The sequence below is a fragment of the Neltuma alba genome, unplaced genomic scaffold (assembly GCF_004799145.2).
Source record: "Neltuma alba isolate B1F8T4 unplaced genomic scaffold, ASM479914v2 tig00005608_pilon, whole genome shotgun sequence".
NCBI lineage: Eukaryota > Viridiplantae > Streptophyta > Magnoliopsida > Fabales > Fabaceae > Neltuma > Neltuma alba.
The window spans coordinates 82,827-96,884 of NW_021634172.1; the positions used below are offsets into that span (position 1 = coordinate 82,827).

A 14,058-nucleotide genomic window follows, 5' to 3' on the forward strand; every position below is an offset into this window, starting at 1 on the left:
ATAAGCCTTACAAGATATATGTAAGAATTAAAAATTAAAAACGTTAGAATGAACGTAGTACGTACTTATATGTGTGTGTGTATTTATCAATCTATATTTTTTCTTAATTTTTTTTGACCTGGCATATTATTTTTTATTAGACCTCTTACTATTTTTATCCTATTATAACTCGAGGCTATGTTCCGACCTATGGGCCTCCATTTTTAATATATTATTTCTCTTTCTCTTTTTTATTTTAATCTTCCTACGAATTTCGTGTAAATTACGATTACAATTATTTTTTTAAGTCAAATATGCTGTTTTGAATAAAGAAATTTAAAAACATTAATATTTCATAAGGACAACGACTTCAACAACTCCAGCAATTATTAGGTGCAATTTTTTTTGAAATTGGCCCACTAATCATGCATCATCCACCCTCGAAACTTTGACAACTAAAAAACTAGTAAACTCAACATGATATAACCAATTAATAACAATGAATAAAAAATAAAAAAATAATAATTACATCCATAAATAAATAAATTAGATAAAACAATTTCAAGCTTATCAGAAACGATTCCGGCAATTTGGCATTATAAATATGAGCATTATTCTTGTCTCGTCCCTCGTCAAAGGTTCCATTCACAGATACCTTCATTGGTTTCTAAACAGTAAATAGAAAAAAACACAGAGAGCTCAAGGAAATAGCATCAATGGCGACCAAGGTTTACATTGTGTAAGTGATTGTTCTTTCTCTTTTCTTTCTTCTCTATGCTTCTTTCATGGTCTTTTCTCTTCTTCTTCTGCATAATTTCTGAATCGTTTAGATTCAGAAATTTTAATGATTTATATTAATTCAAACCATCAAAATTTGATCTGAACAAAGAAAGAAGAGGAGTAGAGAAGCCATTTAAATTGCTTTCTTTTTCTCTGAGTATTTCTCTGCAAGTTCATATATAAAATTCTCAGTCCTTCTGCCTTTCCCAGAAATCTGGACTGAGTTCATTTTCTCCATCGGTTTCAGTGAGACATGTTTTGATGATTCCTAGGATGAATCTTTTCTTTTTCTTTTTCTTTTTCAATTTTGTTGTTTATGATTCGTCTTATTAATTGTAGATTGATGGGTTTGGAATTGGGTATTTGTGTTTGTAAGTTTTACTTTATCAGCTTCAAATGGAAGATTCTTTTCTTTTTCTCAGAGGAAAAAAAAGTCAACTTTGTTAAAGATATCTGAGCCCATCACCAAGATTATTATTTCTGGCACAGTTATACTCGATTTCGTTGTTATTTCCCTTGAAGATTCAAAAGCACATAAACCTAGATGGATCCACTGGAAGCTTCAGACTTCTATCACTTTTCGATCACCTTCCGTGATCGCAGGGAAAATCTAATTTCTCTCTTTCCAAAAAGTTGAACTTGTAAAAAAGAAAGACAGAGAAAATGAAAGATTGTGAGTGTTTAGCCTTCTAAAAGCTGAAATTTAATTTGCTTCATTGGCAAGCAAGAAAATATATATGTAAACGTGTGTGTGTGTGTGACAATGAAACTCAAACTTTTAGTTTGTTTTCTTGGCCTGCAATTTCTGCTAAAACTTTAGTTTCTGAAACCCCACACCATTTGTTTACTTTTACGAAAACAACTAGAAATTAATTAAAAGCTCAATGATCATATATGAGTTCATATACTGTAGATAATGCTAAGTCAATATCATTATGTCTTGTCAAATACTGAAATGCTTATAGTTTTGTTTATTAATCATGGCATATAGTCCCACCAGAGGGTAATATATTAATGCATTAATGTTAGGTATGGCAGTCTTTCTTACATCACATTCACACCTTATATAAATATGTGTGTGTGTGTGTGTCTATATATATATATATGTATATATGGAGCGTTCTTTTTATTAGTGACTCTGACACTGAATCTTCCCATTATTGTGGTGAGAAACATTTTCTTCTGACTTCAATTATATTGCTGTCTTAGTGGATGATTATTAATTAGTGCCGTTGTATTTATATATTTTTAGACCAATGAGTTAATCATACCATATTAATTCATTCTGATTATTAATTAGATATATATTCTCAAGGTATATTATTCAGAGTCTATCATGATGCTTTAGCTTGACTTTAATTATTATATTTGGACTTTACATTAATATTAGAATACTTATGTCTATATTTATTTAGTTACTATTCTACGTACGGACATGTTGAGAAGCTGGCACATGAGATTAAAAAAGGAGCAGATTCTGTGGAAGGAGTTGAGGCCAAACTCTGGCAGGTTGGTAACAACCAGTTACTTTTTTTTCTTTCTTTGGCAAAGAACAACCAGTTACTTTCGATGATGCAAGATTTTTTTTTTTCACTTTTAAACGTTGAAAATAGATAACTAATTTATAAAGATTAAAAAAATTAGTTAAATTTTGTTATTGGTAAAAAATATGTTTTGATTTTTCTAAAATATCCTCTTTAATCATTTGCATTGAAATTATTTGATGGAAACCCCTTTTGCATGTGTAATCAATATAGATAGTTTAGGAAAATACTTATAAATTGTACAGAAAAAATAGATTGCGATCTTCTATTTACAATGAAAAAGAGTAACACGGAAATTCTCTAATCATGTAATGGATCATTCAGTGAAGAGAGAAATAGACATATATAGTTATAGATTTCGTCTGTTAGGTGAAATTTACTGCTATGTTTATTCATCTGTAGCTAGATATGCATGCAAGATTCTTACCTTTTTACAGATCGCATATCTGTGATGTTTTATATGTTCCACTTATGAATTTGCCTTTTTGGTTTTTTTTTTTTTTCTTCTTCTTTTTTTTATAACTGAAAAAATAGGTACCTGAGACTCTAACTCCAGAGGTTCTTGAGAAGTTAGGAGCACCTCCAAAGAGTGACGTACCAGTAATTACGCCTAATGAATTAACTGAGGCAGATGGCTTCTTGTTTGGTTTTCCTACAAGATTTGGACTCATGGCTGCTCAGTTCAAAGCATTCATGGATGCAACCGGAGGATTATGGCGAACTCAGGCACTCGCCGGAAAGCCCGCCGGGATCTTTTACAGCACCGCCTCTCAAGGAGGTGGACAAGAAACTACCCCGTAAGTTTAACTTCACTCCACAAAAAGATCAGTATGCTTCAAAAAATTAACTAAATCAATGATTGCATATTTTATTGACTAAGTCTCCAAATTTACACTTTCCAAAAGAATAATATTATGGTAAAATTGTACATTCATGTAAAAAAAGTTTAACGATGTACCCTATAAAAAGGTTTTAACAAAAATTCTGACTTATAAATTAGATTTATAGGAGTACTTGTCGATTTTTGACCGCTAACACAGTGTTATGTTATGGTTGTGCATGAAACACACAGACTCACATCAATTACTCAATTGGTTCATCATGGGATGATGTTTGTGCCAATTGGATACACATTTGGTGGAGGCATGTTTGAGATGGAGCAAGTGAAAGGTGGTTCTCCTTATGGTGCCGGTACTTTTGCTGGGGATGGCACCAGACAGCCCACTGACTTAGAATTGGCTCAAGCTTTTCATCAAGGAAAGTACTTTGCTGCCATAGCCAAGAAGCTCAAATCATCTCAGTGAAGTAATCATTTGTGTTTCCCATACTAGTAGCAAGAAAAGTGGCTTGTATTATTGTTATTATCTGCATGAGTTTATACATTCAGTATCTGGTTATTCCTGTGTTGCCAAACAGATCAATAAGATGTTTCCCCGGGAGGGGGGGGGGGAGAGTGAGAGAGTATGATATATCATAGTATAGTTACGTTGTTATTGTCAAAGTTTGTCATTATATTGAAATTTGAGTAACTTTGCATTATTAATATATATGTGTATGTATATGCATATGTATGCTTGTGCTGTGTTGTTCTTCATTGACTTGCAATTAAGAGTTTTAGTGAGGTGGTATATATATGTATTTGCTGTGTAACCGATAAGAGAATATTCGATTTGGGTCCTTTAATATGAAATCATCAGCCATGACTCTGATTACTTAACTAATCTGAAAATGACATTTATTATATCTTTCTATATTGAATAAAGTGGAGATTCTTATTGAAGGAAAATTTAATCGGCCCCTTATTATTTAATACTCTCTCCAATCTCTCCACTCCTAAATATAAAATTTAGTAGAGAGATTTTTTTTTATCCTAAATGTAAGACTTTAATTCATTTTATTTATTAAATTTAATTTTTTTTTCCTAAACTCTCCCTATTCATCACACATAATAAGGGAACTTTCTATTGGGGGAGTAGTTTTCAATGTAAATAATTAAATAGGATACTTTAGAAAAATCAATAGGCATTTTTTATAAATAACTAATTTTTTTATAAATTAGTTATTTAATTTTTATATTTAGGGAAGAAGGAAGTATTAAGGATGGAAGGGGGAAAAAAAGACATAAAATTCTTAATTATTTCCTATTCTTTGGGCATATGAATTTTGAACATTTGGACCAGTTAAGATTGGATCAGGTAGAAGAGATTCTTTAAGGTCTGATGTTTTGAATACCAACAACAGTTCACTGAGTGAAAGTGATTTGGTATCCGTGAAGTATGGTTGAAGTTACCTTCTTTGAACCTAAAGATACTCGAGTCTATATTATCCATCGCATGCGAAAGATAATCTCCTCAAATAAAAAAGCGACTGTTTGTTTCTATTTTTTGTTTTTTTCCCCCTCAAAACAATTTTATAATTGTTTTTTTAAAACAAGTTTTGAGGAGGAAAAAAAATTCTGTTTTGATAATTGTTCTAAAAAAAAATACATTTGAAAATAAGCATACTGAGGGTAAAACTTCGATCAGAACTCCAGTCCTCAAATGAAGGGAAAAAAGCAATCGAGTGGAGAAAAAGGGGGTTTTTTTATTTTCTCAAACAAAAAAAAAAAAGAAATGTGACAAGAAAAACTAAAAATTGGTTTGGTTTTATAATTTTTAAAAACAAATTTATGTTTTTTTCTTTGTAAAAATAATCGACTAAAAACAAATTACTAAATAATCTTTTTTAACAAAAACTATTTTCAAATTAAGAAAACAAACAAGGCTAGAGTTTTTGAAGTGTCAAACCTTCGAATGAAAAAGATTAGATAAGAGTAAACCAAATTAAACCTCTTTCAGGACACGCATTCCAATAAAAAAAAAAAAAAGAAGTCCATCATGGTAATGGAAATAATGAGCTTTTTCCAACAAAGTTTTCCACACAAGAACCTAAGTGTATGTACATATCGACCTTTGCGTATAGACTACGTTCTCCATAGCGTGATGATCAAATAATACAGTAGGCTGATTAGATTAGTCATGATTACTCTTTCATGTTAAGGATGTTATCATTAGACTTTGTTAACCATAAACATTAAAATTGGATTGGATTTAAATAAGGTTGAAAAAGTAAAGAAAGTGGCCAAGAAAATAGGAGGACAAACCTTAAAGTTCTTTGTTACAATAAATGAAACGCGAGCGAGTTTGACTTGAAGTGGGAAGTCCCACGTCAATGTTTAATAAGATACACACATATACATACGTATGTACGTATATATATATATATATATATGTATGCGGATAACACATATGAGTTGAACTTGAATTTTAAGGATTCATTTTGAAATGGCTTCCCTTATTAAAATGTGGTTGTTGAAAGATTTTTTAAAACCTAACTCCAAGTTTTAGCTGTCATGAATTGAGGTTCAAGACTTGACTATTAATTGTATCTCTAAAACCTAGCATAAACATAGGTATTATCCTATTAAAAATAATTATATTCGAGAAATTGTGAGATATTAAATGTTGATACCTCTTTTAAATTTTTGAACATTGATGTGCTATATTGTACAAGAATAGTTCCTTTCACTGGACTCAATCTTATTAGCATTTTTGCGTGAACTAGCTATTATATAGTTTAGCACGCTCATGATTTAGATATAGGGTATGTTTCTCTATTAGAATCTCCTCTACCATGCAATAATCTTATGTATGTCAAACTTTAATTGGGGCATATTGCCTTATTTTTTCCAAAAAAAAAAAAAAGTACAAGTATTCTTTTGTCCAAGGCAATCTTGTTATGGCATATTATTGGCACTAAATATAGGCGCTTTTTTCAATTAGGATTTGAACACTGGTTTACCAAGTTGTGGGGATTAACATCTTTCTAATAATGCCATTTTCCCTACAAGCATCCGAAATCTAATTAAATTAAATATCCTGAATTTTGGTAATTATCAGGGAAAGGGACTCCGCAACCTGATTGGTGCAAAACAGTCAATAAAATGGGGTCACCTAATTGAAAATGCTTGTTAATCTGAAAAATTAATGTTTTGAAAAATTATTCAAATATGTTGAATTATTCATTAGCTTATAAGAAACAATTCACATGGATTATTCAGATGTCAAATTTATTTGATGTATCTGATGCTTGACTATTGACTTGGTAAATTGATCTGACGTGTTATAATGTTAAATTCCGGACAAGTAATGGGGAAATCTTTTTCTGGGTCAAACAATCATGGCCATTTTTTACGGTCTGGAATCTATAAAGAAGATGATGAGAAGTCGATAAAAAAACAGTAACAATATTTATTTTCCCCCCAGTTTTTACTTCGTTTATGATAAGAAAATGATACAAGAATGCAATGTTTACTTTGACTTTGTTGGCTTGCTTTTGATTTCTTTTGTCTCCCCCTGTTTAAGGGATAACTAGAATTTATTTTGTTCAAATGCTGGGAAATTATATGTATATTATTTTTCTAATTTAATTAATATACATAATAGAAAACAATAATTTAAATTTGAATATATGTCATATATAAAAAGATATATTTTATATATACTTATAATTATAATTATACAAATATTTTACATGATAATAATAATTATGTTCATTAAAATATCACAAAATATATAACCATTATCTAAAAGATACTCCTCTGGTCCTTAATATAAGACCGATTTAACTAATTTGATTAGATTAAAGAAGTTAGATAAATTAGTTAATTACAAGAAATATAAAATATTTTTCCTAGAACATCATAATCATTTTTTTAATATCCTTCCTTCATCACTTACTTGATTATGGTTGAGGGATTATCATTGGGATAATTTAGAAAAAACTGATAAATATGAGAAATAGGTTTTATATTTGGGACTAAAATTAATTTAACAATTAGGTCCTAAATAAGAACCGGAGGAGTATAATTTTATAAATTATATGATTATTTATTTATAATGATGTTTTTTTTTTTTGGGGGGGGGAGTAATGGAAGGAGCTTTTTTCAAAAAGAAGCAATAGGCCACAACCACACTGGAAGCCCAAGTCTACTTACCACTCTTTTTTGTTTTGGATTTAAGTCCTTTTTTTTTTTTGGATCAAGATTTAAGTCTGCCTGCTACTATTAACTGGGAGAAAAGAGTTGGTACCTGCCAAACAAAACGAGAAAATTTGTAACCAAAAGACAAAAAGCAGGAGAAATTGATAGGGATAGAAAAGTTCCGTGTAAAGAAATATGATCGCAGTCATCGTCCGTGGGTTTAGCTGTGAAAACCGCACCCTCTTACCAATAAGAAAAGGGGTTTAATTTCCTATCATGATATTTGGGAAGGCATCCTAAACGCAAGGGTTTCTAGGTAAAATTTGAGGATCTGTGGTAGGTTTGTTCTGCCCAACATATATGCTTTAGGAGGATTTAGATCAAGTACTCCACCCTTGATTTATGTTGAGCTCAAAACCCTGCCTAAAATTTTACTACCTCCGGTCCTTAATATAAGACCCTGTTTGACTTTTATTTTGATCCTAAATATAAGACCTTAATCCACTTTGTCTCTCATATTTATACATTTTTTTTCAAAGTAGTCCTTCTACTAATGATAGTTCTAGTCAATACACTTGATTAACAAGGATATTTTAGACTTATGGTTTAGCGATCCCAATGCGGTTGGACTGCAGTCAAACCAGACTTATGTTAGTTATTGTAGATAAATATAAATAGCAAGAATTAATTTTCAATCAACTAACAACAATAAATTTATAAAAGAAATGTTGAGAATTTTAAAAAATAAAAAAAGTGTAATTTAAAAGATAAAAGATAAAAAAATATTCCATAAATTTAATATAGACAGCGTAAAATGTAATTTGATATTTTTTTTAATTTTATACAATTTAAATGTACGGAGGCAAACAAACATGTTAATGCTAAACTCAAACCTAGAACTTTATCTGAGCATGTCAACTGTGAAATCTTATTTTCTAAACCCATACCTGTCCTCCTAATAGCTGCATGTAGCTGCATGCCTCCATATTCTTTTTGCTACTTCCTCTTATTCTTATTATAATTTCATCAAAATCTCTCAAGACTGCAATGACATGTCATCATTTTGGAGGACTAAACTATGAATACTAGACTTCCATCGGACTTAAATGTCATTCTCCCCTTCTCTATTTCACATCTGATCTGATTCATTCGAAGCTTGGCATTGCGTTTGGTCTTGCTTCAATTGCCTGCTTTGGATCGAGTCACGGATTGTTGTATTCCCGTAAAGTTCTCTTAGATTTAAAGTTTTAAATTTTTTCAAAGGAAAGAGCTCCAAACATCATTTTTTTTTCAAAGAATTATTACGAGCTTCTAAAAAAGAATGTACTTATTAAAAAATTCATAGACAAGTGAGCAGTATGAGCTTGTTATCATTTTCTACATTAAAACTTTTCATTACATATCATTCAGTTGTTGCAAGACTTTTTAATGGTTATATTCATTTCTTGACGCTTCATGGTAATTCTCTCTCTCTTTGTTTTTGTTCCCTTCACCCCACCATTATATTGCCTCCATAGCATTTGGACGTCATTTTTTTTTTGGCTATGTACATATTCTCCTATTAAAAACAATGTTGTTTGAAATACTATCAAATACTAAATGTGAACACATCTCCTTACAGAAATTTGAATTTTGGTTAACCACATTGTAAGAAACTAATCCTTTTTACTCCATTCAACCCTTCTTAGTAAATAGACGTTTTAGCAACGGATCATGTCCAATGAAAAATCAATCCAACAACAATAAACTTCAATCTAAGTCAGTAATTCAATCGCAGACCACAAGAATCCTTCTCATGGAGTTCGTCCATGGCATTGCATTGCCTATCGCGGGGAGTCTTCATGAGGACATCCAGGTCAACATTTATATTTCCATATCAAAATGAAACAAATGCTTAAGAGGGAATACTCTGATATAACAGATTCTAACAACGGGAGCCTAATTGTCAAAAAATAATAAAAACTCAAAGGCTAATTTTAAACTTTCAAATATAAGGAAGATAATGTGCAATGATTGACTCAAAATTCAAGAAAATCAAGCCTATTTTAGCCTTAAATTAAGCGAAGTTCATAAGACAAAATATTAAGCGAAATTGGATGAAACACTCAAAACACATGAATCTTAAGACAAAATATCTCTCATCATCTAATTATGTTCCCAAAAGCGCATTACGTCAATAGTTGATCGATTAATCCTACACATAATGAACCATTTGAGAGACTAGCAGAATGAAAGAGGGTATTTGTACAAATGATATCCAAAAGGGTGTGCTTTTACCTTCAAAAGGTAGAATACGTATCACAACAAATCATTGTCTTTGACACGACATTCCATTAGCTGAAATATGGCAACATTTTTCATGACCTCAAGTCCTCAACCTCAACCAAGTAAACCAGCAAGAATCAGTAAGAATGATCCTTTCAACAAAACGAAAGCGGAAACAATCATGCAAGCCTCATACGGGAACAATAGTTTAGTAAACCATTGCAAGATTGTCTAAAATGCCTTTAAGCATGCAGTTTCCACCCGTAACATCATTATCCAGAAAGCAGGAACAAAGATGAGTCGAAACCAGATTCCATGTTATCAGCAGCAATTCCAATCCATTTGAATTGAGAAAGGCAATTATACTTTGTCATCTGGAAGTACAAAAGATTCGCCTGATCTGGCTCCTACATTGCAACCGTTCCTTCGACGTTAACAGCAGCTCCTAAGTCTCAACAAGTGTCAGAGAAATTCAGTGCAGGAGCAAAGCTGCCACAAACATCTGAGACTGCCGATTATGGCAAAGGAATTCAAGAAGCTAGTCAACAGAGCTCTATTCATCATCTTCACTCTGGTGGTGCTCTTGATCTTCAAACAAGTCCTCAGGAGGATCATAGACGATCATGCCGGGAAAAAGCTCTAAGAAGTCGTCTTTTACCTTCTCTCTTAGTTCTGGGTAGGGAATAAGTCCCTTCAATATCACCCGAAAAGGTAATGAAAGAGGAGGGTCAGGAGATTGCCTCATTTCTTCATATATGTCCATCGCCTCATTGGGCAAGCCACTATCCAAACAAGCTCTAATGATGTCTCCAAATGTATGCTGATCAAAAAGGACTTCCTCTCTTCTCAAATCTTCCCAAACCCTCTTTATTTCGTCCACCCTTTTGTTTCTTGCAAGCATCATGAGCATGTCTCTGTAAAAGAACATATCTGGCCGGTACCATATTTCTTTGCGCACTACATCATACAACTGTGACATAAAATATTTGTCATTAAAAGGTGCACAACCATGTTGCATAACAGAACACTTTAGCGTTAGTGTGTGAAACATCAGGTCGGTAGCAAAGAATATGTGACTCAAGTCAAACAAACAACAAATTAGTTTTTAACGGTAAAAACAAATTTTGGCATTTCTAGCTGAAACAACTACTCTGTTCGCTTCAAGAAAGAAGTCAAAAGCATGGTCACTTGTTGAAACTTCCAAACACTATATAATCAAGGTCAGGCAATAAGCTATAGAAAACTACACTATCCTTTCGTTCTCTCTAATGCTAGACAGCAGCAGCAGCAACCACTGGAGTTTGAGATTGCGGCTTACGCTCTAAAGTTTTGAAATAGGACTACTTAAAAGAGAAAAGAAATATAGTCAATAAAACATAAAAGCAGAGACAAGAAAATATTGTTCTGCTTTTTTCCTTTTTAATAGCCAAAGGGATTCAATTAAAACAAAAAAAGGGACTGGCATTCATATAGCTACATGAGGTACCTCCTATACCAAGTTGACCAAAAACGTTAATAGGTAAATTCAAGTTTGTAATATGTTAGAATTCCCTTGTACTGTAACAGAGGATGAAATATGCTACTAAAGGTGAGAAGTCCTATGAGCCAAACAGATATCAAGTCACAATTCATAAAAGGTCTACAACTGACAAAAGTTGTGGAATTCAAGTTAGAAAACAAGAACAGCAACAGAAACAAACCTAGGTATAGTTACAACCTAAATGATATTAAATAACTCACAGAACCATAACTCATTGATCAAGATTTGTTCTCTACTTTTCGTAGAGTGTTTGCATGTCTTTGCCGGTCCTAAATGCACAAGGAATGACTACAGTAGAAAAACCATACAGGGGACCATTCAAGATATCACTACTTGACAAGATCAGAAGAACAATTGAGGTTGAGATAATCCCACAGTTATTCATTTATCACTTATACCCAGTTCAATAGCGACACAACTAGTTTTCCAAGTTCTATGTTTCACAGAAAGAATTATAGAATCTTCAATCACAATCAGTCATATAAAGCTGTTAGCTCAGCTGAACAAAATTTCACCCATATACATGGCAAAAATTCTTCAAACACTCAAGTATATAATCGCAGAAGTAGAGAGAAGTCGGAGAAATTAGGAACCTTCATGCAGAGAAAGACCTGGTCCTGCCTCTGGAACTCGGCGAGGACCGATACGAGATCAGACTTCAGCAGGCGAGAGACATGGGAGCGAATGAAGCGATCGAGCCGAACCGGATGGGACTGTAGCCTCTTAAGCTCTTTGGCCACAATCAGGCCTTCTTTACCCATCTCCTTCTTTCGCCGCCATATTGACAAGCTAGGGCTTGACGCCGAAGTTGAGGCCGATGCAGCCGAACCAGAGAGGAATCGAAGGCTTTGATTTGGCGAATGTAATATCTTTGTGGATGAAGCTCTTCGCAGTGCATCCGCAGCAATACGCAGCGACATCGAATAAAGCTCCTCTTCCGACTATCCCAAGTTCCCAACACTGGTAAGACCGTGTTTGTTTCAATCTAACATGCGAATTTCTTACCTTGAGAGGAGGCAATGCGATAGATGAGGACTCGGGAGACTGGAAAGGGGATGTGGAGGCTACGTATAGCATTTCACCACAGACTAAGGGATGGTGTGGTCGCCGCCGGCGACTAAGGTTGGGCAACACAAGCACCGCCGTCAGCAAGCCACTGCTGTTGGTTTAAGGCTTGATCTTTTTGCCCCCGTCGTTTAGGATTGAGCCTACAACGTCCGAAGTTGAAAAAAATTATATATATGTATATATTATTTGATATTTATAGTTGGAAAAATAATTTTAAAAAATGCCGTAGAGATTATAAAATCCCAAATTAAGTATTTTTTAAAAAAAATGTGTTGATGTTTACAAATTAATTATTGGCAAAGCTTGCCAAAGTGTTATAATAAATCCTGATTTGTAATTTTACAATTTTCATAACCTATATTTAACATTTTTTTTCATAATTTATAAGGCATAAAGTGTTAAAATACTTTAGAAGTTACCACAATGGAGTACCCTAAATTTTTTCGGTTTTAATATGCCCTCGAAATATAATTTCGTAGCAAATTTGATAAAATGTGATGATAAGGTGAAAAAATCAAAATGTATGCGGCTGCCACACAAGTAAATTCGGTCAAACAAGATGATCTAATGATCCAAATTAGCATTGATTAATGGCCAAGGCATATTTGCTACAAAATTACACTTTAAGGGCATATTAGAATAGGGGGAAAAAATTTCGCATGCTAAACAACTTTTAGAATATTTTAATATCTTATCCCTAATCATAATAAGGAAAATGACAACTAAAAAAAGTAGGAATATATGAAATTTCAATTTGAAAAATTAACACTTCAAAATGTTAAAATAAAAAAAAATCTAAATTGTCATTTTAAAATTAAGAGGAAATAACAAAAACACACATTATTAGGGGGAAAAAACCCAACCCCTTGCTGGAGACCTTCCAAGGGTTGGCCTATGGGTAAGCAAAAACGAACCATAACTGAAAACCGAACCGAACCAAATCAAATTTAATTTTGATTTTTTGATTCGGTTATTTCGGTTCTCGATTACATATTCAGTTTTTATTTTTGTAATAATTTGGTTTTGGTGTTCGGTTTGATTAGTAGGAAAAAAAATCGGTTATAACTGAAAAACCAAAATAAATATATTATATATTTATATTTAATAAATATTATTATAATAAATATATGTGGGTTTATATGAACTCTTTAAATATATTTATATTCAATAAATATGTTTATAATAAATATTATTGTAATAAACCACATTAAATGATGAAATATTTATTAATTACTGGTTGTAATTGTGTTTTATTATTATTAATAATTTAAAATCACTTTTATATTTATATATTTCGGTTGATTCGGTTTTGGTTAGTTTAGTTATCGATTTCGGTTCGGTGTTTAAAATTTGTTCTATTCGGTTATTTGGTTAATTCGGTTATCACCGATAACCAAACCGAAAAACCGAATACTCACCCCTAGGTCGACCTCAGCGTCACCCTACTAGAGCACTGGCTCTAGCCGGCAACGAGGTAGCTACTAAAGGGAATTTTTTATTAAAAGGGGGTGGAGGTAATGTTACAGGGATTTTATAATTTTTTGGTGTCTCGGAGTCTTGAAAGTCTTGCTCGCCAAGATGTTTATATTTTACTGTGCTCTTGGATATTTTTGCAGCAGCCAACTCCTCCAAATATTTCACAAAATCATTTCCTAGAATACATGTATCAGCTTTACTTGTTATTCAAACCTATGAGTAAACATACCAATACAAATACAAAACAATGCTTCTAACTATACAGTTGTTACCCTTTCTAAATGACATGGATTTGGTACATCTATGCAGTCATGCAAAAGAAATCATCAACAAAGATCATAAGGGGCTTATTTGAGATGCCTTAAGAAATTAGAAAGCACGGTGTG

The 14,058-nt window shown here is 32.5% G+C and overlaps 2 protein-coding genes across 2 annotated transcripts; one reads left to right on the forward strand and one right to left on the reverse strand.

Annotated features, from left to right (window-relative positions):
- Window positions 1-616: 616 nt before the first annotated feature.
- LOC114748100 (NAD(P)H dehydrogenase (quinone) FQR1-like) lies at window positions 617-3,993 on the forward strand. The gene is made up of 4 exons (XM_028936454.1): window positions 617-718; window positions 2,175-2,268; window positions 2,838-3,100; window positions 3,376-3,993. Exons 1-4 carry the CDS (start codon window positions 696-698, stop codon window positions 3,605-3,607), a joined length of 612 nt encoding a protein of 203 aa, XP_028792287.1. The 5' UTR covers window positions 617-695; the 3' UTR covers window positions 3,608-3,993.
- Window positions 3,994-9,524: 5,531 nt separating this feature from the next.
- Window positions 9,525-12,307, reverse strand: LOC114748099 (pentatricopeptide repeat-containing protein At1g62350-like). The gene is made up of 2 exons (XM_028936453.1): window positions 11,722-12,307; window positions 9,525-10,558 (listed from the first exon to the last, which is right to left on the reverse strand). The coding sequence occupies exons 1-2, from the start codon at window positions 12,046-12,048 to the stop codon at window positions 10,142-10,144; spliced, it is 744 nt and encodes a 247-aa protein (XP_028792286.1). The 5' UTR covers window positions 12,049-12,307; the 3' UTR covers window positions 9,525-10,141.
- Between the last annotated feature and the right edge of the window lie 1,751 nt (window positions 12,308-14,058).

Excerpts from the sequence above, each read along its gene's own strand:
- LOC114748100 (XM_028936454.1), top strand. The coding sequence starts at position 696 with ATGGCGACCAAGGTTTACATTGT. Across the intron at positions 2,269-2,837 it reads TTGAGGCCAAACTCTGGCAG|GTACCTGAGACTCTAACTCC; the intron begins GTTGGTAACAAC and ends CTGAAAAAATAG. Across the intron at positions 3,101-3,375 it reads GGTGGACAAGAAACTACCCC|ACTCACATCAATTACTCAAT; the intron begins GTAAGTTTAACT and ends TGAAACACACAG.
- LOC114748099 (XM_028936453.1), bottom strand. The coding sequence starts at position 12,048 with ATGTCGCTGCGTATTGCTGCGGATGCACTGCGAAGAGCTTCATCCACA. Across the intron at positions 10,559-11,721 it reads AGGTCTTTCTCTGCATGAAG|TTGTATGATGTAGTGCGCAA; the intron begins GTTCCTAATTTC and ends TTTATGTCACAG.